General features: G+C 37.8%; 1 protein-coding gene across 10 annotated transcripts in view; it reads right to left on the bottom strand.

The window, feature by feature from the left end:
- Positions 1-2,182: 2,182 nt before the first annotated feature.
- Positions 2,183-25,155, bottom strand: part of LOC311613321 (complement decay-accelerating factor-like) — a 35,938-nt gene continuing 12,965 nt past the window's right edge. Inside the window, exons 6-11 of one of the 10 annotated variants that reach the window (XM_084867106.1) lie at positions 20,698-20,742; positions 20,137-20,202; positions 17,581-17,601; positions 8,132-8,195; positions 5,929-6,028; positions 2,183-5,060 (exon numbers count right to left, since the gene is read on the bottom strand). In XM_084867106.1, the coding sequence (XP_084723232.1) occupies positions 5,935-6,028; positions 8,132-8,195; positions 17,581-17,601; positions 20,137-20,202; positions 20,698-20,742 (290 nt within the window). In that variant the 3' untranslated portion in view covers positions 2,183-5,060; positions 5,929-5,934. Of the gene's footprint in view, positions 5,061-5,928; positions 6,029-8,131; positions 8,196-17,580; positions 17,602-19,558; positions 20,743-25,155 lie in introns of those variants that run through there. The other 9 variants (XM_084867099.1, XM_084867100.1, XM_084867103.1 and 6 more) reach the window with 9 other exon arrangements.

Here is a 25,155-nt window from a genome sequence, read left to right as displayed (position 1 = left end):
TAAATAGGTCTTATTTTTGGAGGATGTCTTATTTTTGGGGAAACATGGTAATACAGGCCCCAAATTAGATGAACCTCAAAAACATTATGCTAAGTACAAGAAGCCAATACAAATTCTCTATGTTAAAAAAAGCCAAAAACATGTAAATGCAGATAAATAACTTTAGAAACATGCCTTATTTTGTTTACTTTTATTTCATTTAATGAACACATAGTGTATTATGTGACAGACACTATTCTAAGCATCCTATAAATACTGACATTCTACTGTAATTTTTGTGGACTAAGAAACACAGAGGTTAAATATCTTGCACAAAATCACACTGCTAAAGATCTCAGTATACTTTCAGTTTAAAAAATAATATATAAAGTGTATCTTTACAATGTAAAGTGAGTTTGCCAGTAAGTCTATAAACTAACAATACAGTAGCACTATATTTGGCCATAGTATTAACTCAAAACTGCCAAAACAAAATATCATAGATTGAGTGGCTTAGACAACAGAAATCAGAAGCCCCAAATCAGAGTGCCAGGATGGTCAGCTTCTTGTGAGAGCTCTCTGGCTTGTAGATGGCTGCTTTCTCACTGTGTCCTCACATGGGAGAGAGGGAGAGAGGGAGAGAAGGAGAGAGAAAGAGAGAGATAGTGCTGTCTGGTGTCTCTTCTTGTAAGGGCACTAATCCCATCACCAGGGCCCCAACCTTGTGAACTCTCTATCCTTAATTATTTCCCACTGGTCCCATTTCTAAATGCCATAACATAGGGAGTTAAATAATATAAAACACAGATTTCTATGCTTAAGCACGTATAATTTTTTACAAGTAAGCATTGGTCTCAAGTATAAAGATAAGATATAATCTTTGCACCCCAAGTACTTTCTTATAAAACTTACCTTGGGAAAATATTATTCAACTTCATGGTAACAGTATACAAAGTAATTATAAACCATATAAGAAAGCCCCATTATTATTATTTTTAGAAAACTGTTAAATATTTTTTTAGCTTTTACTCTTACCTATTTGATATTAAAATATAAAGATGAACTCAATATATTGTACTGTCAAAGTTCAATATTTCCTAATATTTAAAATTCCTGCTATTATAAACCTGTGTCCATTGTTTCTAACTTTTAATTTGATCAAGGTGCAGTAAAATATTTATAATTCTTATTTCCACGCTAAGCAAATGACACACTGCAGTGCTCTCTCCAAGCCTTTTCTACCTGGAGCATGTGATGCCCTTTGCAGCCGCCAATCCTGCCACGTGACCCTCCTCTACCTGTCCTTCTTAGTTCACACCCTGTCCCTGCCCAGCATTCACCCACTTAGCAAAGGCAGAGTACCGAGGCATCCTCTGTTCTCTGCACAGGTGACTACTGTAACACTTACAACTCCACATTCTTTCTCTCAGTAGGTATATAATTTTGGTCTTTCTGTGGTAGAATATAAGCAACTTGAGTACAGACACTGTCATTGTCATCTTGGTAATGCCAGCCAGTTGCACATAGTAGGTGCACAGGTATGTTCCTGAATAACTGAATCAGTGTCCTTGCTACTACCCCAGAAAACACCAGATTGTCACAGAGTAGGTAGAGCAGGCCCTCCTAGTTAACAAACAAATGAATTAGTAGGTGGATATGTACCTATTCACGGTACTTTTAGGAGAGTTAAACTATTAGCAAATTATTCAGTCTTGTTACTTGTACTGATTGTGGTTAAGTAAAAAAAAAAAATCCGTATTGTTAGAAACATATTGAAGTATTTACAGTGAAATGCCATGGTGCATATGGAAGTTAGTTTAAAATACTTCAACAACAAAGCAGATGATGTAATGTGACAGATAATTATTGTTAAATTTAGTTATGTGCATATGCTAGTCTAGTCTATAACTTAAAATGTAAGATGACAAGAATACATTAAAAAGCTAGAAATTAATGTGATTGCTGTTAGGTAAATCAGTAACAAGTGGTATAATACTCTGAGAGGATTATGACATGCTTAAGAAAGTACAATATAGTATAATTTAAAAGTAACCAAAAATGTTTCACCAAACATTTGGGATAACCAAAAGAATATCTTTGTGAACTACTTATGGGAGGCAGAAAGGGAATATGTTATTTAGAGATAAATTTTTTATATTTAAGAAAGTAAGTTTCAAATACTACATGAGACAAAAAAATGTGATCAATTATTTATTTCATTTAGGAAAAATAAATTTTTCTTATCTTCTTCAACTTTTTTTGTTATACATGTAAAACCAGTGTGTTCACAAATATAAATAAATAATTTTATTATCACAAAAAATAAGATGTATAATTTAGAATTACTTCTGAAATATAGAACCTTTTTCATGTTAATCTTACAATATCTCTGGATACTTTTAAAGACATTGAGTTAATAAAAAGACACCTTCATCCTTTCACCCTTTCACAGGATCTTTAAAAAACAAAACAAAAAAAAGACTGTCCTAAGAATAAAATTAAAATTGTCACTGATCTATCTTAAAAGGAGCTAAATTCATGCCAAAAACAGTGTGGCTCGGTGGATACAGCATCAGCCTGCGGACTGAAGGGTCCCAGGTTTGATTCCGGTCATTGGTTGCGGGTACATCCCCAGTGGGAGGTGTGCAGGAGGCAGCTGATTGAAGATGTTTCTAGCTCTCTTTTCCTCTCTATAAAAAATCAATAAAATATATTTTTTAAAAAGGAGCTAAATTCTTGTTAATTACTTGTACTTATATGGGAAAGAAATGATTATTTCTTCCTTCTATACTTCTCCTTTGCCACCACCTAATCCAAGAAACTTGACACTCTGAGTCATTAACCTGTTTTTCATTTAAAACATTTGCCAAGCATTTCAAGCTCATTTGAGTGGAATAAGGAATGATAAAAATGCCCGAGAGCCCATAAGGGTTATTTTATAGTGTGGTTCATCTCTCTTTGGCAATTTTCCTCAGAAGAGACTGGGCAATGTTTTTTTCATTTGTTTTCTATTTCCAATTATATATTGTTTACTTTAAAATATATATTTTAAAGTAAACATAACATTACAAATCTAATGGGAAAAATAACTTATTTCCTTTTTTAAAAAAATTAATGTCTTTATTGATTAAGGTGTCATATATTTGTCCTCAACCTCCCATTCCAATCCCCCAGCCCCTGATTGTCCTTGACCACTAGTTAGGCTCATATGTGTGCCATAAGTCCTTTGGTTGATCTTTCCCTTTTATCCCCACCCTCCCTTTGAGGTGCAACAGTCTGACCCATGGCTCCTTATCTCTGGGTCTGTTCTTGTTCATCAGTCTATGTTGTTCACCATTTCCCCCAAATGAGTGAGATCATGTCCTATTGGAAATATAAGAATCAAAAATAAGGCAAGCAATAATCGTTATGCTGAAAGGCATATGAATTAGTCTGTAGTGGGCTTCTTTCTGGGCCATCAGTTCTTTTGAGACCCAATTTCAATGTCAAACAGTTCCTTATGTGTACATGTCAGCAATGATATTTCAGTTCTGGATGGTGGGCAAACGGTGGTAATGCAGGCCCAACCCTCTCTGAGCATTTCTGGTGGTAGGCTGGATTTATATATCAAAAACCCACTTTCCCACACCATGTTTATAAGACAACTCAAACAAGTCTTGTTGTAGTGAGAGGGCAGCTGCTGTCAGCCAAGTCTCTGTCTGTTACCAGGGTCCCGATTTGAGCTGGGCATGGGAAGTTAAGCAGCCATGGGGGCAGGAGACTCCCTCAGCAGGGGTGAGGTTTCAGACTCCTGCAAAGTTTTGGGGTGAGAGTCTGTGCCCCACCTCAGTTGACCCCCAAGTTCTCTCCTGATGGCCCCTCTGTGACTGTGCCTGTCTTAGGTTGTTCCTTCCCTGAGGAATCTTACCTGACACTGGCTAACCGGCCATCCTCTGGGACCAAACAGGGTGATGTGAGGTTCAGTTCTGTCTCCTTGGTATCCTATGCCCCCGTGGCCTCCACATCCAGGTCCTGCGTTAGGATTCCCACGCCTACTGGCGGGGCCCCAGTACTGATCACATATTTTGGGGAACCCAGGATTCTTCTCCGGGGAGGGCCCAGCTCGCCCCACTGGGTGAGAGACAGATCCATGGTACCAGTCATTATGGGGCTTCAACCTCGATATGAACAGAAAGCTCAGGCAGCAGTTGTGGGCAATTAAATTGTGAGAAGAGGGTCCCTCTTGGCCAAATGAGCAAGAGGGGCCAATATAGAATGTTCAGGTGCCTTCCCAGGGGGCCCTCTACACAATGGAAGGGATTAAGTCCTTTCATGTCGTTTTTAAATTGCTGCCAGACATTCAAAGAACTGGTTTGTAAGTTTGCTTGGGATAATTGTACATTATGCTTTTGTAATTTTATCCATTGAGCCAAACAGGTTTTGGCATGCTTTTGTAATTTTAGAATATTAAGAGATGTGTTACCTTTGTCTCCAAGCACCAAAAAATGATTTTTTTTATTGATCCCCAAGGGTTTGGGGTACTATTATAAGTAACTGGGGTAACACAAATCAGAAAAATTTTAAGGACATTGTAGAGTAATATCATGTAAGGATAGTCTTTGTTCTAGGCTGTGGCAATTCCATTTCATACTGGCTGTCCATTTCTTTTTCTATGGACCAGGTCTTAGTTACATTTTCTGGACCTTTCCAAGGGGCTAGTAGTGATGGTAGTGACACCCTTTCTTTGGTGTCCACATTCCTTTTCTTCATGCTCACAAATACCTACACTTTTAGACACATAATCACTCTCAGTCTGTGAGTTGTTCTATTTTCAAGAGGCTTAGAAATGTTGAGAATGCAATTCCAGGACAGATTAGTTTCTTCTCGCTTTATTGACATTGTTGCACACCTTAAAGACACTGACAACGTGCAAGATGAAGAGCACCGCTGCATATATTGTGTCTGTGCTTCCAGAAACTCATAAAAACTAGGATATTCTGTGTACTTGTATGCACTTTCTTCTTATCTCTTCTTTGGCTAAGTCATGTAGCCAATGGCTACCAACATCATAAGCAAAACTGTCAATGTCATAAATGTGTTTCCTGAAAGTTAAAAATAAAAAGTTAAAATCAAAGTAATTTTACTTATTGGTGTTAAACATGAAATGTTAAGTTATGATATGATAAACAATGGAGAATTTGGGGTATCAAACAATGCAAAATTAGTAAGTTATACAGAATAGACAACCTCAGCCACTGTGGAGCTAGCGTATAGTAACTATGGCCAACACCAACTAAAATAGTTTTTGAGATTAAGTGGTCGAGGTAGAATCAATAAAGATATTTTCAGGTTAAAACTCAATGAGAACCCCTTGACTACTACATGTGAAATAGAGGAAAGTTTTGTCCAAAAAGAAGACACCTAGAAAGTTTCACAGATACGTTAATGTGATGTTATTTTTGCGTAACAATTTTCCATGACAACATAAAAGAGCTATCTTATCAGATCCATAAACAGGACTTAAAAAATATACTGTACACCAAATTTTAATATTTCCTAAACACTGGAAACTCTGAAAGCCACCAAGCAAAAAAGAGAAACAAATACAATATAAGCCCATCATCTCATGATGCAAATAGTTAGAATAAAGGCATTCTTATTTGTAGACCTAATGTATCGACCTTTTGTTCCCCCCCCCCAAATATTTATGTCATTGCTAGCATCTAATCATTATAATAAACTGAGTGCAAACAGAATGAGATGATGCGCATATTGCTGAAGTGTTAAGAACTGATGACATGTCATAGTAATGAGCGATCAATGCGAGTCAATCATTCACAAAAAGAGAAGGAGGTCTGACAATAATAGAGGTTGAAGCCTCTATTATCTTTGATTAGTACCGGACAAACCCTGAGCCAACAGTACTGATTGGACATTTTACAAGAAATGCGATTTTGTAGAACTATATACCTTTTGTCATTTACCAGGACATACTTCTGAGGCATCAGTCTCTGTTAAATCATGAAACATAACATTGAGTGCTTTGCTGTTCTCATGGAGGTAATAAGAGCTGAATGGTAGAGAGGGAAAACACTAATTGAATTATATAACTCTAACCTGAATCAAAAAGTAGTATCACAGTTGCTTACAACCACATTCTTTTTATGAGCTCAAAGGTATCGTACAAACCCCACACTTCAAAAAGAGGTAAATCCTTTCATAGCAAACACAAGGACCATCAGGGGAAGGTACACTATCACCTCCAGACTCATGAACTCTTTGCCCTGTCCTCATTAAGATCAAAGTTTTAATTACATTGATACAAAAGTGTTCAAAGTGATATGAATTAGGAGGATAACCGGGATGAATAAAGTTAGCTGTTACTCTCAACAGCTTTCACTTCTCAATTAAGGCAAGTGGAGTGTTATTAAAGGGCACATTAAAAAAAAAAAAAAGGCAAATTCTTTCTTAGGGGTTTATGCCTGAATTTCCTCTTATTCGGAAATAGAGGAACGAGGGAAACAAACAGTCCCTCCTTCTATGGTTCAACACTTGCCATCCTATCAAAAACATCATGGCCAATTGCTCTGCCAAAGTAAAGAAACGGAGGGCAGCTGAGAGCTAGAGCAACCTGCACGCTCCGCTTTCCACCTCTCCTGCCTGCGGAGTCCCCAGCACTGGCCTTGGAAGGTAAAAGACAACGAAGAGGCGGGACAAATGGAAGGCAGAGCATGAGGCTGCTGGTTTGCTGTTTCCAGAGCAGTTTTGCTGGGGCCTCCATATCAGCTCATGCTAATGACTTAGACTTGTGTTTGGCTGGGCTTTACAGCCCATTCTTAAAAGTTCCCGAAAATCTTGAAGAGAAAGTTATATTTTCCTACATTTAGTAATATGACCTCAAGCCCACTTTATGAACAGGAAAACCTATTTTAAAAATCCAGGACCTAATATTTGGCTAAAATACTGAACCATTTAGTGATTTAAAGAACATTCATACTTTTGCTTTAGCTTATAATAGGCTTAACTCTACTACTTAGCGATATTTGTTAATTTAAGGAGAAAGGAAAGCGTTAAATGGGGCTAAAAGCAGATAGTCACATCTGCCAAAGAATGAAGACAGGCAATTTAGTAACAGCATAAATATAGTTGTTCTTAATTAGTGAATGAAATGAAGGCATTAGGGAAGTACGGAAATGACTCAAGAGTTTATATGAACTCCATAATTAGTTTTTTGAACAATAAAATCTGCAAGATAACAGAAGAGAGTCAATGTATGTATTTGTGTTTATGTTTTTAAGGTATCATGCGTGTTTATAAGGATTAAGGAGATAAAAACGTCTGTTTCTCAGACAGGCCTTTGCACATGCTCTTTCCTCCGCCCAGAGGCCAGAAGAAGTCAATGTAAGTACTCCTCTGTCTGCAGATCATGCCAGAGCCAACCATGACAATGCACTTAACATATGAGTGTTCTGGGCAGGTCAAATGTTTCAGATCAGACTGTGGGTTTTCCCCCTACCTGTTACTATGTTACCACCGAAGGCCTCCTCTATGCCAAGTGATGCTCTAACTTCTTTACAGGGGGAAACTGATTTGAACCTTACCACAATCCCATAAGGAAGGCTCTCTATTTCCCCCATTTTACAGATGAGAAAGCTGAGGCACAGAGAGGTGGAGTTGCTCACGGTGACATGGCACATGGACAGTAGACACAGGATGGAACCATGCAGGCAGATGCCAGGGCCTGTCATCTTGGGCTGGACCAGATGCAGCAATAAATGGAACTCGAAGACAGGCCTAATCACAGGCCATTTAGTGCTGTTAGAGGCTGGCGTCCCCCCCTAGAATTCTTTGGTTTTGTGTAACACACATGCTAGTATGCTACCATAAGTTGTACTAAGGGAAAGGCAATTGGTTAATAGACTGCAAAGTGAGACTGTGGCTTTCAAATCACTTTCCTTTGAAATGTTGTTAATGTTTTAAAATATATTAAAAACTAAAAAAAAGACACAAAGCCTGCTTATGCAAGGTAGTCATTATAGACAAAAGGAATAAAGAGATAGCATGTCCAAAAAGACAATTAAATGAGGAAAATTATCTATTCATGATAAAATATCAAGTTTTACCAGAAAGAAGCTAAGAGCAAATGTTTTAAGTTATCAGAATTTCTGCTCACCTTGATCTTCCAAATTTTTTGTTTATAATTATAATAGCAATTATTACAGCACCAACAGTAAGTCCTTGAGAGGGGAAAACACGATAACACAGTTAATAGTCACATAAGCAATTATATATACAGTGTAATTTCATAAGGACATTGTGAGGCAATAGAATGAGAGGCAAATTAAACAAAATATAGAGGACAGAAATTATGTTTTTGCATATGGTTTCTATATGTTAAAAGTTTAAGAGTAAAAATTGCATATTATTTACCCTTTGTTCTGTTTTATTTCAAAGAAAAATGAAATAAAGAATTACAAATAAAGTATTATAATGATGAAATAAAATTAGTTTGATAGGTTTAAGAAGATTAAGTATTTAATCCCATAATGTTTAATTTTAAATAATTTGACCATTAATCTTTCATATATACATTTCCTCCCCACTCCACCCTCCAATGTCCTTGAACTCTACTCTTCTGATCTGTACTACAAAGGAAAGTAGAGATGATACTTGAAAAGCAAATTGAAGCTAATGTGTCTAATGAGTGTATCTGGTTCCAAATCAGCAATATGTAAATATCACACAATTGCACTACCATGTGGACAAATGATTAAAAAAAAAACACAACCAAGCTATTTCCACCACAGGGAAGTTTTTATAATACTTCACCCAATCTCTTTAACTTATACCCTACACTATATCATTTTCATAAAATAAATCATGGCTCCTCAACATTTTTCAAAGTCCCCCCCCCCCCAAATTCATCACATTTCATTAATCTCATTATTTTCAAATGTAGCAAAAACCTCCATTTTCAATTTGAATGATAAATGAATATTTAGAGTGATCCAAAATAGCTAGATGATGAAAGTAAAAGCCTATTTCTAGAACTCGAATTAGTACAGATATGTAATTCTAGAAGAAACTATGTGAAGGTTGATGGCTTAACAAAAAACCAGAGCAAAATACAGAAGTTTGAGAAACAAATCTACATAAATGATTGTTCATAAATTGGCAATGGAGTATTATCTCACAAATTAGAAAGAAGGAAAAGAATTTAAAGTACAATGTCAATAATTTATGATGTTAAAATCCACTTGGTACCTACAGAAAACTATCCAAAAGGTGAATCAGAATCAATTTAATATTTATGCCACTTGGGATAAATGAAACTATGGATTATTAATAAAATTATGATTGTGATTCCAGTGTTCCTAGTCATTAATTGAAGAGCTCTAAGGTAGGAAAATTACCTAACTTTAAAAATGATTTTCTCCAAGAAAAGGTAGTGTTTAGTAATGTTCCTGGATGTATAATAGAAATATTTTTACACTGTTTAAAATGTTGCAAATCAATCAAGGCTTAACTACAACAAAACTGCACATACAGCCCACAAAGGGGTGCACCAAGAGGATCCACCATAAGTAACTGGGGAGGCTGAGCTAATGGGTCCTGCTCGGACACATAGCACACAAAGCTACTCCATCAACTCAGGGAAGCTGCTAAAATGTGGAGACAAAGAGGCAGGCCTCAATTGAAGGAAATGGAGAAAAGCAAAAGACTGGATATAGAGTTCAAAACCACAGTTATAAGGTTTTTCGAGCATTTCCTAGAAAAGGCTGATAAATTAAATGAGGTGCTTGAGGATATGAAAAAGGATCAACTAGAAATTAAGCATACACTGACTAAAATAAAAAATATTATACAGAGACCTAAAAGCAGACTACAGGATTGCAAGAATCAAGTAAAAAATTTGGAATACCAAGAAGCAAAAAACACTCCTCCTGAAAAGCAAAAAGCAAATAGAATACAAAAAGTTGAAGATAGTATAAGAAGCCTCTGGGATAACTTCAAGCATACCAACATTAGAATTATGGGGATCCCAGAAGAAGAGAGAGAGCAAGATACTGAAAACCTATTTGAAGAAATAGTGACAGAAAATTTCCCCCACTTGGTGAAAACAAACAAACAAACAAAAAAATAGACTTACAAGTACAGGAAGCACACAGAACCCCAAACAAAAGAAATCAAAAGTGAACCACACCAAGACACATCATAATTAAAATTCCAAGAGCAAAAGACAAAGAGAGAATATTAAAAGCAGCAAGAGAAAAACAGTTAGTTACCTATAAGGGAGCACCCATATGATTTTCAGCTGATTTCTCAACAGAAACCATGCAGGCTAGAGGGAGTGGCAAGAAATATTCAAAGTGATGAATAGCAAAAACCTACAGCCAAGAATACTCTACCCAGCAAAGCTATCACTCAGAATTGAAGGCCAGATAAAGAGCTTCACAAGTAAAACAAAGCTAAAGGAGTTCATCACTGCCAAACCAGAATTATATGAAATGCTGAAAGGTATTCTTTAAGAAGAGGAATAAGATAAAAGATAAAAATTATGAACAACAGGAGAAACCAAGAGGGTGGCATAGGTAAACGCCTAACTGCAGCCTCACACAACAATTTCAAAAAATACAACTAAAATATAAAGTGGACATTATCCAGAACTACAGGGAAGTTGACTGACTGGAAATTCTACAACTAGAAGGAAAGAGAAAACCAGAAGGAAAATCAGAGGAGCTGTAAAAGCTTAAGGTACGGAGACACTGTGCGCACATGGGGAGAGGACGGAACTGGAGAGGAAGGTGAGGCTGAGTGCCTGTTAGCGTTCCCTAGAGGGAAGTAGATAAAAGCTCTGGACTGTGCTGAACCCCAGTTCCAACTGCACTGAACCCCAGTTCTGGGCGAGACCCTGGGGTCCCAGGCTCATACAGAGGGATTCTAGACTGTAAGGCGAAAACTCGGGAGCGGTGAAAGGCAGTGCCCCGAGTCATGTACTTTGTGCGCAGAGGACTGACTGTTGGCTGTGCCACTGGATTGCCCTAGAAGGAAGGAGACAAAAGCTCCAGACTGTACTGAACCCCACTTCCAACTGCACTGAACCCCAGTTCCAGGCTCATTGGGGGAGAGACTAGACCAGGTGTTGGCAACCTACGGCTCCAGAGCCACATGCGGCTCTTTTGAAGCTTTACCGCGGCTCCGACAACTTGCAAGCCTGTGTGAAAGTCTTACAGCCCTGATGTGCTGACACTGTGCACTGAGGTTCATGAGCAAAAATCCCATTAACCAGGTAAATTAAATGTTTTAATTAGCTATTAATTTGCAAAAATATATTTTACATTATTAAGTGAAAAAGTTCTTTTTTTCTTCAGATTGACAGCTAACTGCACGATCCAGTATATAGCATTAAGGTAAGAAACAATATATGCAGTGTTATATTTGTTTTAAATGTCGCAATGGTTTTGCGGCTCCCAGGTTTTTTTTTCCTTCGGAAATGGGTCCAAGTGGCTCTTTATGTCTTTAAGGTTGCAGACCCCTGGACTAGACTGTCTGGTAGTGGGTGAAACTCGAGGGCACCTTGCTCTCAGAGGTGCTTGCAGCAAGTACCAAAGCACTGAGTACCAAAGGACACTGAGGAACACTGAGACTCAGGAACCTCATAGGGCGGGGCTGACAGGAAGCCAAGGCTGTAGACTCCACCCTGAAACTCCGCTCCATCCAAGCTGAGCACAGAGGCTTTTGTGCATAGACACAGCTGATTCTCACAGCCAATTGGCCTGGAGGTTAGTTCCTCCCAGTGATACCAACAACAATTAAGACCTAATTACAAAAGGCTGTACACACAGTCCACAAAGGGGTGCACCAAGAGTGTCCACCTCAGATAACTGGAAGGCTGACCCACTGAACCATATAGGACACTTTAACACACAAAGCCACCCTACCAACTCAGGGAAGCAGCAAAAATGCCGAGACAAGGAAACAGATCACAAACGAAAAAAATGGAGGACAAAAAGCAACTGGATATAGAGTTCAAATTTATGCTTATAAGGTTTTTCAAGAATTTCCTAGAAAAGGTCGATAAGACCTATGAGGATATAAAAAGGGATCAACTAGAATTAATAAGGAATCAAAAAGAAATGATAAGGGATCAACAAGAAATAAAGAATACATTGTCTGAAATAAAAAATATTATACAGAGTCCTAAAAACAGAATGGAAGATCGCAAGAATCAAGTCAAAGATTTGTAACATAAAGAGCCAGAAGACACTCCTCCGCAGAAGCAAGAAGGCAAGAGAATCCAGAAAATTGAAGATAATGTAAGAAACCTCTGGGACAACCTCAAGCGAACCAACATCAGAATTATGGGGGTGCCAGAAGATAAGAGAGAGCAAGATATTGAAAACATACTGAAAGAAATAGTGACAGAAAACTTCCCCCACCTGGTGAAAGAATTAGACTTACAAGTCCAGGAAGCACACAGAACTCCAAACAAAAGAAATCCAAAGAGGACCACACCAAGACACCTCATAATTAAAATTCCAAGAGCAAAAGACAAAGAGAGAATATTAAAAGCAACAAGAGCAAAGCAGGTAGTTACCTATAAAGGAACACCTATATGATTGTCAGCTGATTTCTCAACAGAAACCATGCAGGCCAGACGGGAATGACAAGAAATATTCAAGGTGATGAATAGTAAGAACCTACAGGCAAAAATACTCTACCCAGCAAAGCTATCACTCAGAATCAAAGGCCAGATAAAGAGCTTCACAAATAAAAAAAAGTTAAAAGAGTTCATCATTGCCAAACCAGAATTATATGAATTGTTGAAAGGGGTTCTTTAGGAAGAGGAAAAAAATAAAGATAAAAATTATAACAACAAATACATAACTATCAACAAGTGAATCTAAAAACCAAGGAAATTAAAAAACCTGATGAACAATATTAACTGTGGAATATAATAGAGTCAGAGGTATGGAAGGGGAGTGGACTGATGATTCTCAGGGAAAAGAGGTGTGGGGGGTGCGGGAAGAGACTGAACATAAACTGTGCACCTATGGATGAGGACAATGGGGGGTGGAGAAAGGGCAGAGGGTGGGGTGAGAACCTGGTGGAGGGGGAAAAAATGAGGAACTTTTATAATAATATGAAGAATAAAGATTTACTAAAAAATTATGAACAACAAATATGTAACTATCAACAAGTGAATCTAAAAACCAAGGGAATAAAAAATCTGATGAACAGTATTAACTGGTGAATATAATAGAATTAGGGGCATAGAATGGGAGTGGATTGATAATTCAGGGGGAAATGGGTGTGGGTGGTGCAGGAAGAGACTGAACAAAAATCGTACACCTATAGATGAGGACAGGGTCGGGGAGGTAATGGCAGAGGGTGGGGTAGGAACCTGGTGGAGGGGAGCTATGGAGGGAAAAAAGAGGAACAATTGTAATAATCTGAACAATAAAGATTTATTAAATTAAAAAAAATGTTGCAAAGCACTTTGCCACCTGTTACCTCATTTGGTCAGCTCTAATAACTAGCACAGTGCTTGGAAAATAGTAGAAAGCGATTATAAATATTTATTAAATTGTATTGAATGATATTATTTTCTGCAGATGAACAAACAGAAGCAATATACAGAGTATCGACTTTATTTTTGAAAAATCCAAATCAGAATTCTATCTATAAGATCTTGTGTTAACGAAATGATACTAGTCTCCTTTTCTGAAGAAATATGGGCACCCAGTCACTTCAAAAGGTCCCACTTACATCTAATAGAGCAGAAACGTATTCCATATGCTCTAAAATACAAGGAAGTTGTGGGTAGATCCAGTTCTTGCTTACAATCTCATGTAATGCAGCAAAATAAAGAGATTGCAATTGTGGAAAAGTGAGGTCACACTGGAAAGAGATTTTTGCCGAAGAGAAAAGAATATGCTTGAGAAAACCTTCAATTTTCAGATTTATGTCAGGTTTCAACACACCTTCCTCAGCAACATCTACAGGATCTTACTATCAGAACTGGATTTTCTGTGCTTCTGTATTTCTTCAAAAATGTTAAGAAAAATCCACCCACTTTCCTTTCCAGACCAAAAAGATCACTAAAAAGTTATATGATTATCTGACTTCTTAACTTGGAATGACAAGGAGATAATTGCAGTCACTTTATAATGGGATTTAAGTTTGCCATGCGTAGACAGGTATTAAGACACAATAAAAAGGGAGCCCTCATGCCCTGCAGGTGGGAATACAGAATGGTGCAGCCACTGTGGAGAGCAGTATGGAGTTTTCTCAAAAAATTCAAAATGGAACTCCCCCTTAACCCAATGATCACACTGCTAGAAATATACCCTAAGACTCCTGAAACACCAATCAGAAAGACTTTATATCCCGATGTTCATAGCAGCACTACTTACAATAGCTAATATCTAGAAACAGCCCAAGTGCCCATCAGTAGATGAGTGGATAAAAAAACTGTGGTACATTTACACAATGGAATACTATTCTATATAATAAAAACCTAATATGCAAATAGACCAAACAGCGAACGACCAATCGCTACGATGCTCATTGACCACCAGAGGGCAAATGCTTAATGCAGAAGCTTCCCCCTAGTGGTCAGTGTGCTCCCACAGGGGAGCTCCACTCAGCCAGAAGCTGGGCTCATGGCTGGTGAGCACAGAGGCAGCGGTGGGAGCCTCTTCTGCCTCCATGGCAGCGCTAAGGACTCCTTGGGGAAGCAGGCCTAAGCCAGTAGGTGGACTTCCCCCAAGGGTTTCTGAACTGTGAGAGGGTGCAGGTCAGGCTGAGGGACACCCCCTCCCCCACCAGTGCACAATCTCGTACACTGGGCCTCTAGTACAGGTTAGGAACAAAGAGAATCTTAAAGCAGTGAGAGAAAAGCAGTTAGTTACTACAAAGTCACTCCTATGATACTGTCAGCTGAAATTTTGAGGCCAGAAGATATTTGCAAGAAATATTCAAAGTGATGAAAAGCAAGGACCTACCAACAAGATCACTCTACTCAGCAAAGTAACCATTTAGAATAAAAGGATATATAATGAGTTTTCCAAACAAGAAAAGCTAAAGGAGTTCCCCACCACCAAACCCATATTACAAGAAATCTTAAAGGGTTTTCTTTAAGAAGAAAAAAGATAAAAAGTATAAAGAATAAAATGGCAATAAATACATATTTATCAACAATTACTTTAAATGCAAATGGATTAAGTGCTCTAATCAAAAGACATATGAAGGTTGAATGGGTAACAAAACAAGATCCTTACAATGCAGACAGATTGAAAGTAAAGGGATAGAAAAAAGATATTTTATTAAATGGAAACAAGCAAACAAAAAGGCTGGGGTAACCATAATTATACTAGGCAAAATCGATTTTAAAACATGGGCTATATAACAAAAAATAAACAAAGAAAGACCCAGTAATTCCAAGTCTGAATTTTTATCTGAAGAAACCCAAAACACTAAGTGAAAAAGACATATACATCCATGTGTTCATTACAGCATTATTTACAATAGCCAAGATGTGCATGCAAACTAAGTGTCGATCCATAGAGGAACAACTAAAGAAGTGGAATTTCATATAAAAGAATGAAATCTGGCCATTGTGCTGAGTGAAACAAGTCAAAGGAAGACGGATGCCATATGACTTCACTTATATATAGGATCTAAAAAGCCAAACAAATGAACAAGCAGAACCGAAACAGACTCATAGATACAGAGAACATTTTGATAGTTGCCAGATGGGAGGAGGGGTGTTTGGAGAAATGGATAAAAAGGTGATGTGATTGAAAAGTAAAAATTGGTAGTTACAGAATAGTCAATAAAGTCAATAATATTGTGATAACTATGTCTGTTGTCAGGTGAGTACTAGATTTATCAAGGTGATCACTTAGTAAGTTACATAATGTCTAATTACTATATACCTGAAACCAATATAATATTATATGTCAACTGTAAATGAAAAGTAAGAAAAATAATGATTTTTTAAAAATGTCACTCTAAATAAATTTTTTTCAGGTTTATATTTTATAAATATAGGATCAAAATAAAAATATTACTATATGTCTGATTTAAAAGAGAAGAAATTCCTCTTTTTTTTTTTTTTTTTAAGGATAATTTAGAATTACAACTAACCCTAGAAAAAGCTTTCTGGGAAATCACATAATACATATTTTAGGAATTTCAAAAGAAAATAATAAGCATTTCAAATCTTTATTGAACAACACTGAGCAGGTGAAAAACACATATATTAAACACATCACTGTTGTCAACATTAAATCATGAAATGATCACATATTCATTTATTATACATTTATTTCTATTTAAAATATAAAACATATTGAATTCTGACAGGATCTTTCAAAACAAATCTTTTAGTTTTAAACTTTAGGAGACATTTATTCAAAATATTAAAAAATTATCATAAATTATTTTTAAAAAATAATTTCACAATACCTGTTTTCAGCTTTATAGTCCCTTGGCTAATTCATACATACATAAGACAGAAGACTGAAGATTATAAAGATATAATTTTAAAATATTAACTTTTTTACAAGAGTGTATTTTATATTTAATGTTACCTATCAATATGCAAATTTAACTGTATTGCTTCTTAACCAACATTTCTCTTAGCATCTTCTTTGGAAGTTTATTAATCTTATTGTTAATATATAACATTAAATAATATATTTATGGATAAAATAAAGGACTGGACTAAATGCAAAAATAAATTGCAACACAGATGTTTTTGGCCTCATGCTTAAAGTAACAGAATATTTAAAAAAAAATAATTTTGCTTTTAATCACTGATAGGGAAGGGAAAAGAAAGAACATGTAGTCAAAGGTGGCACTTTTCATTTTATTTGAGGGTGGGAAAGAAGTCTAGAAATGGTCAAGAAATACTTTCTTTCTTTTTTTAGTATATTTTATTGATTTTTTTATAGAGAGAAAGGGAGAGGGATAGAGAGTTAGAAACATCGATGAGAGAGAGACATGGATCAGGTGCCTCCTGCACACCCCCTATTGGGAATGTGCCCGCAGCCAAGGTACATACCCTTGACTGGAATCAAACTTGGGACCTTTCAGTCCAGAGACTGACACTCTACCACTGAGCCAAACCGGTTTTGGCAAGAAGTACTTTCTTACAGGTCAGTGGAGTGGGGGAGGGGACATATGCAATACTTTCAACCATAAAGATTAAAAATAACAAGAAGTCATTTCTGATTAATTGTAAAATACTCGAGGATAGAAACTGTGCTAGTAACTATCTTTTCTTGTCATTCTTCAGCCCCTAGAATGATGCCTTAAAAACAATAGGCATGCAACACCATGTGATTGCTTGGCTAGATGATTCGAAATGCTCTTAACACTACTTTGGAACAAGAACATGGTAGGGAATAGTAGTTAGGAACATACCAAGTACTTAATGGTGTCCATACAACAGGATGATAAAATACATTTACCCGTTTTCTCGTTGGCATCCTTGTACACAGCCTTTTAACAGTATACTTAACACAGTTATAACACAACATTCTCCTCCAGTAACATGGGATGTACCAACTACAGCGATGACAATTCTTTTAACTGACAAGGAGTCAGACTTACCAGATGCAGTGATGGTCGCCACTAAAGAAGAAGGAAATTAAAAAAGATCACTAAAGTCATCTATTTGCTACAAAATATATATATATATATATATATATATATATATATATATATATATATATATAAACTGTACTTGAAAGTTCAAAAGTAACTCAGATTTTCATAACTAAAATAAATAATTATAAATAAATTTATGAAAATAATTACAAATTATGAACAATCAAAATACACACCAGTCCCTATTTCTATTCAGCAAGTTAACATTATAAACAGTAAACATGAGTTACTGAATACTGAAACAAACACCATGTAAATTTGGTTATATATATAATTTGATGATAAGAAACAAGTTTAAAAGCTTTAATAGTAACTACTGATCTGATCCTATGATCAAGAAACTATCAGAAACTAAAGTTTTTTTTAGCGGACGTTATCAAAACTTAAATTACTATATCACCTTATTATTTAAACTTTTCAATGAATATGAGTGAGGCATTGCAAAAATTACTTTCAAATAAATATATTTGTAATAATTAATACATTGCTATCTTTAATAAATGGTCTGGTAAAATTGGAAGTCACATGCAAATGAATGAAACTGGATTATAGTTTGTCTCCATGTTAAAAAATTTATTTAAAATGGATCACATACCTAAATATAACATCTGAAGCAATAAATTACATAGAAACAAACATAGGTACCAAACTATAAACCTTGGTCATAGAGAACATTTTATGAACTTGACCCCAAAGGCTATGGAAGTAAATGTAAAAATAAATGAATTGGACTAAAAAGCTTCTGCACAGCAAAACAAACAAACAAATAAACAAACAACAAAAACAAAACAAACAAGACAACAAAATAAAGAGGCGTCCAACCAAGTGGAAGATATTTGCAAACAATAACTCCAGTAAAGGTTTAATATATAAGATATATATTTAAAAAAAAACCCATAAAACTCAACACCAAACAAACAAACAACCCCAATAAAAAATGGGCAGAGGATCTGAATGGACACTTCCTCCAAGAAAACATAGCAACAGCCAACAGATATATGAAAATATGTTCAACCTCACTAACAATTAGAGAAATGCAAATCAAAATTACAATGAGATGCCACCTCACACCTGTTAGAATGGCTATTACCAACAAGACAAGTAATAACAAGCTGGAGAAAAGGGGCCCTCATTCACCGCTGGGGGGAATGTACACAGTACAGACACTGTGGAAAACAGCAGGCAGTTCCTCAAAAAATTAAGACTAGTGCTGCCATATGACCCAGCAATCCTTCTCCTGGGTGTATATGGAACTCAAAAACATGTATGCATCCTTTATTTATTGCACCATTATTCACAGTGGGCAAGTCATAGAGATAGCCAACGTGTCAAAGATTGAATAAAGAACACGTGGTACATACACACAATGGAAAATTACTCAGCCATAAAAACAATGAAATACTGCCATTTGTGATGACATGCATGAATCTTGATAATATTGTGCTAAGTGAAATAAGTCAGGAAGAAAAAACTGAGAACCGTATGATTTCACTCAGATGTGGGATATAAATCTGATACTCATGAACACAAACCACAGTGTGGTGGTTGCCAGACCAAAGGGTGTGGGTGGAGTGAAGGGAGCCTAATATATGGTGATGGGATGTGATTTGACACTGGTGGTGGGCACACAGTGCAATACACAGATCATGTAACAGAAATCCTCACCTGAAACCTATACGATCCTATTAAACAATGTCACCTCAATAAATTTAATTTAAAAAAATTATTAAACCACACATGTATGATTTCTTCATGGGTGTTAACCTCAATAAAAATGTTAAAGTAATGTTTTTTAAATTTATCTCCTGGCTCAGTTCTATTGAGATTGTCCAAGGAACAACATAAAATAAAGTAGAACAAAATAGGCATCCCTACTGGAGGAGAATGCGTATAAAAATGGCTGTCCTTTAGCAAGCTGTGGTCCAGAGAGGCACTGATTAGCAGATGGGCTTCATGTGGTCACTCCACAGGCAGGTCTAAGCCTACAGCACACTCTCCTTCCAGGGCCTCTGCTCACGGAGCCCTGCATTCATGTGAGCTAGGCCCAAGCCCTGTGCTCTCAGTTCCTTAGATACTGCTGAGGGGCAGCTCTGGGAACCTGGAGGGATCTGTCAGCGTGCGGCAGGGATGGGTCTCTCAATGAACCAGACCCAGAAACCAACTTCAAGGATGGCATATATTTGGTTCTTTGAAGAGTCTTGAGAAATTCAACGACTCCCTAAAGCTAATATAGAAAACAGAATTTTTTCACCAACTTTAACCCAGCATTGTTTTTTATGGGGCCACCCTTTTCTATATTATTGCAAAACTGTTTCCTTTGTAAAAGATTTGCCCCACTACAATCCAACTCTGCCTCTGAAGAAAGTGCCAAACGTTAGAATGCAAACAACCCTGACTACAAATCCCAGAGTATGTAACCACACAATCCTGGTCACCTAGACATTTCCCCCATCACACAGAGATCCACGTGGACTCTGGAACCGAACAGTGTCAGCTCACCTGCTGTAAGGAGTCCGCTTCCTCTAGAGGTGCTAGGTGGCGGGAAAACAGTTCGATTCTGTGTTGCTGCAATATGAGCAGAGGTCAATCTTTGGGTTGTCTGGGGACCCTCAGTCACTGGGGCATGTACAGTAGAGAATGTTTGTGTTTCTGGAAGACTCTGTGCATGTGAGGCTTTTGCTGTTGTGAGGCTGTGGGGTTCTGGTGTGGCTCGTGTAGCAGGAGAATCTGTCAGGAGGAGAGTCTGGACTGCTAGCTGGGGCTCTGGAGATAGAGCCTTTGAGAGAGGAGATGTGTTGGCTGTTGTGGCTGAGTCACTGGCTGTGACGGGTTTCTGAGAAGGTGGTGGGGCATCCATAGCTAGGACAGGTGAGGTGGGGTTCTGAGGAATCAGGAGGGCTTCTGTAGTTGAAGAACTTCTTGTAGGGAGATTCTGAAGAGCTGGTGTGCCTTCCGTGTCTGGAATGGTTGCTGTGGTGGGATGTGGAGGGGGGGGCGGGGACTTTGGAGCTGGAACAGTCACTGTGGTGGGTTTTGGAGGAGCTGATGGGGCTTTGGTACCTTGAGCATCTGCTGTGGTGGGTGTCTGAGGAGTTGTTGGAATTTCTGTGGAGGAAAACGTTTTTAAAACGTTAGCAAAGGAATGCTCTTAAGACTTAGAAACCAATTTCTAACTCAATGACTTCTCTTTCTCACCCCACAAACACCTAAATATGACATTTAGTAATCCAGGCCTTGAGTATTTCCCAAGGATCTAAATGCTACACTGTTTTTGCTTCAACAGAAATTACACCTGTAGGCAACTAAGCACACCAAAGCAGTACTGAGGTACTTAAACTGCTCTCGTCATGGAGAAAGGAAACCAAAGTCTGAGCTGGCAGTGACCTCCTTCTGTGACACACCCAGACCAAGACACTTTCTCTCTCACTTCGTCTTCCTTTGCTCACGCCGAGACCGAAGAGCAGCAGGATGCAAACACCGGGCCAAAGAGATCACCATGGCCCAGACCATCGCAGAGCTCTTTCCTGCGGCTCTCCGGACACGGCAGTGACCTTGAAATGTCCCTTGTTTCACTTCTTTTTTAAAGGAATAAAGTCAGACAGAAAAAAACAACTGCCCTTGTTTCTCTTGTGCTGGTTACCAACTTTACACACATTAGATTATTCCTCTCTTATTTTAGGTGAGCTAACAGTTGTCTGTACAACTTCAGTTAAGATCTTATTCTTGAGAATCACAAGTAACAACAGAGTAAAATTTTAGGTCTTCAAGACCATTTAACTGTTTGTTTTGTAAATATATTTTTGATAGTATTACAGACATCTCCTTCTTTCTCCTCCTTCCCCCTCCTCCCAACCCCGCCATCTCCCCAGCTCTTTACCACTCTATTGCCCGTGGCCATGGGCTAAGCATGTAAGTTTGTGGTTTATCTCTTCTTGTCCCCAAACCCCACATCGAGGTATGTCCTCAGTCCCAGGCTTCCCTGCCTCCAGGCCTCCCTCCCTCCGGTCCTATTTTGCTGGCCAATTCCTGTTGTTCATTAGATTCCACAAATAAGTGAGCTCATGTGTATTTGGCTTTCTCCCTTTGGCTTACTTCACTTAGCATAATATTTTCCAGATTGCTATGCAAACGCCTCGCCCTCTTGAGGGGGTACTGAAGAGTGCTCAGGCCAGTGTCAGCGCATCCTAGAGACCGAGTTCTCTGCTCCCTCTGAACTTCGGGTTCCTGGCATATACAATGAGGGAAAACAGAGCAGCTGTGTGACCTCACTGTAAGGGGTCAGGGGAAGAATTTGGGTAAGTTATGTCACACAGTCGGCCTCTGAAGCCACATCTTATGTCATCCAGCACGACTACCGCCAACAGCCTCAGCACGCACCCTGCTCTAGGCCCGCAGACACTGTGTCCATATCACTACATCCTCTACCTGCCTCACAGGATGCTGCTTCAGGGGTGGGGGCTCCTGCCTGCAGGCCATGTGAGGCCCAGGAAATGATTTGGTCTGGCCCTGCCAAGGCATTAGGGTGAGTTAATTCAGCGTTTGACCAAATACAGCAGGCTCATTTTAAAGCTGATAATGTTTTTTGTTTTGTTTTGTTTTTGCTACCACTATTTATTTTTATTTTATTTTTACATTTTTTAAATTAAATTATATCTGTGTACATATTTTAACATTGCCCCCCCTCCCATACACACCCTCCCTCCCCAGAGTTGTGTCCATTGGTTGTACTTATATGCATGTATACAAGTCCTTCGGTTGATCTCTTATCTCCCCCAGATCTCCATACCCTCCCTGCTGTAATTTGACAGTCTGCTTGTTGCTTTACTGTCTCTATATCTATCTTTTGGTTCATCAGTTTAAGAAACCATCAACAAAACAAGAAAGTCCATTGTGTGGGAGAACATATTTGCAAATGTTACCACTGATAAAGGTTTAATCTCCAATATCTACAGACACTTTATACAGCTAAATAAAAGGAAGATGAATGATCCAATTAAAAAATGGGCAATGGACCTAAATAGAATATTTTCAAAAGAAGACAGAAGGAAGGCCAAAAGGCACATGAAAACATGCTCAAAGTCACTAATTATCCGAGAGATGCAAATCAAAACAACAATGCGGTACCATCTCACACCTGTCAGAATAGCCAACATCAACAAATCAACAAAGGACAAGTGTTGGCGAGGTTGTGGAGAAAAAGGAACCCTCGTGCACTGCTGGTGGGAATGCAGACTGGTGCAACCACTGTGGAGAACAGTGTGGAGTTTCCTCAAATAAATGGAAATGGAACTCCCATTTGACCCAGTAATCCCACTCCTAGGAATATATCCCAAGAATCTAGAAACACCAATCAGAAAGGAAATATGCACCCCTATGTTCACAGCAGCACAATCTACAATAGCTAGGATTTGGAAACAGCCTAGGTGCCCATCAGCAGATGATTGGATGAAAAAACTATGATACATCTACACAATGAAATACTATGCTGCCATAAAAAAGGAGGAATATTCATCATTTGCAGCAACCTGGATTGAATTGGAGAACATCATGCTGAGTGAAATAAGTCAGTCAATGAAAGAGAAACACCACATGACCTCACTCATTTATGGATAATAAAGAACATTAAAGCTGATAATGTTGTGAGGCCTATGAACAATGTTATAAATATGCAAATGGCCCTTGGCAGTAAAAGGTCCCCCACCCTGCCAGGGATAACAAGTAAAATACATAGCAGGTGACATGGCTCCCAGCAGGCACTCAGAAAGTGATAGGCTTTATTATTAGGGTAAGTAAAGTTTCCACATGGACTTCTCATCTAAGGCCATCAGATGTACAATTTGTTTTGTTCTTCCAAGTTCTCATTTTTGATCAAAGGACTTTGTAGTACTGCAGTCTAAATGTCCTGGAAGTTACTTTTCTAGTTCTCTTTTTATTGGAGGTCTACTTTCACTCCACAGGGTCAGGAAGCATGCTCTGAGTAACTTCAATCTTCTCAGACGCAGGGTGCTTCAGAGCCCGGGATATTGTCCATACTCCATGAATATTTTAAAACAACACTTTTAGGGCTCGATACTCTTATCAGTTACTTTTTTAAAGTTTAATTGTTGGTCGTGTCTTCTATATTCTGACTTTTGGTTACTTATTGAGAGAAAGATGTGGAATTCTCAAACTATAATTGTGGAGTTGTCTATTTTTTCCCCTCCCATCTCTGCTATAGATAGATAGACTGAAGCGAGTTTTCAAGGGCACATAGAGTTCAGATTGGGACATACTCCGGTGGAACTGACCTCTTTATGATGATTAGCTGGTTTATCTTAAAGTGTGCTTGGATACTAATGGAATTTTTTATTTTCTGGTAACTGCGTAGCATATTTTTTCCATCCTTAACTTTCACCTGTTCAGTTTTCTGCTCTTATAAATAGCAAATAGTTAACTTTTATTTTATTAATCTAGTCTGACAATGTTAGTCAAGTCACAATGTATCAGTTAATTATATCTACATTGTGATCGTAATATATCTACATTTATTTGGATCGAACATATTACTATCAGTATTCTACTCCATCCATTTTTTTTGTTCCCTTTGTGAATTGATAGAGAGAGAGAGAAAGAGAGAGAGAAAGAGAGAGAGAGAGAGAGAGAGAGAGAGAGAGAGAGAGAGAGAGGGAGGGAGAGAGACATAGATTTGATGTTGCACTTATTAACACATTCATTGGTTGATTTGTGCATGTACCCTGACTGGGGATCAAACCTGCAACCTTGGTATATCTGGATGGTGCTCTAATCAACTGAGCTATCTGGCCAGGACTTATTTTATGTTTCTTTTTGTCACTCTTTCATTCTTGTTGCTTTTTGGATTAAATATTCCTCATAATTCCTTTGTTAGTTTGTAATTTTTATATTCTTTTATTACTATTCTCAAGACAACCCTAGAGATTACAGTGTTAGACTGTAAGTCAGTTAGGCAGATAAACTCTCTGACCACTTTTTAGTACTGTAGGAACCTGGGAACCTTTACATTGAAGTTACCCTTCTTGTCTGTTGGTTTATTGCTATTGTATGTCTGTATCCTACATACAATTCAAACCCCACAAGATGCTGCATTTCTTCTCTCAGAATTCATTTACCCTTGTCAGTGTTCTTCATATTCTCTTGTATTTTCATGTTTTACATTTTTTGCGACTTCATGCTTTTATTATTTGTTTGAGTTTCCAACTAATCTTAAAATTTATATGGCACCACAAAAGACCCAAAATAACCAAGGAAATTTTGAGAAAGAACAAGGTGGGAGGTATCACACTCTCTGATATAAAACTATACTATAAATCCTATATAATAAAGGCTAATATGCAAATAGACTGAACTGAGGAATAGCAAATTGTTATAACGTGCACTAACCATAAGGGGGCAGATGCTTAATGCAGGAGCTGCCCTGCTCAGCCAGAAGCTGGGCTCACAGCTGGTGAGCTCAGCGGTAATGTCAGGAGCCTCATCCACCTCTGAGACAGCACTAAGTAT

This window comes from Pipistrellus hanaki (assembly GCF_964339955.1).
Source record: "Pipistrellus hanaki genome assembly, chromosome: 18".
NCBI classification, from domain to species: domain Eukaryota; kingdom Metazoa; phylum Chordata; class Mammalia; order Chiroptera; family Vespertilionidae; genus Pipistrellus; species Pipistrellus hanaki.
This window is presented reverse-complemented; position numbering and strand designations above follow the sequence as displayed.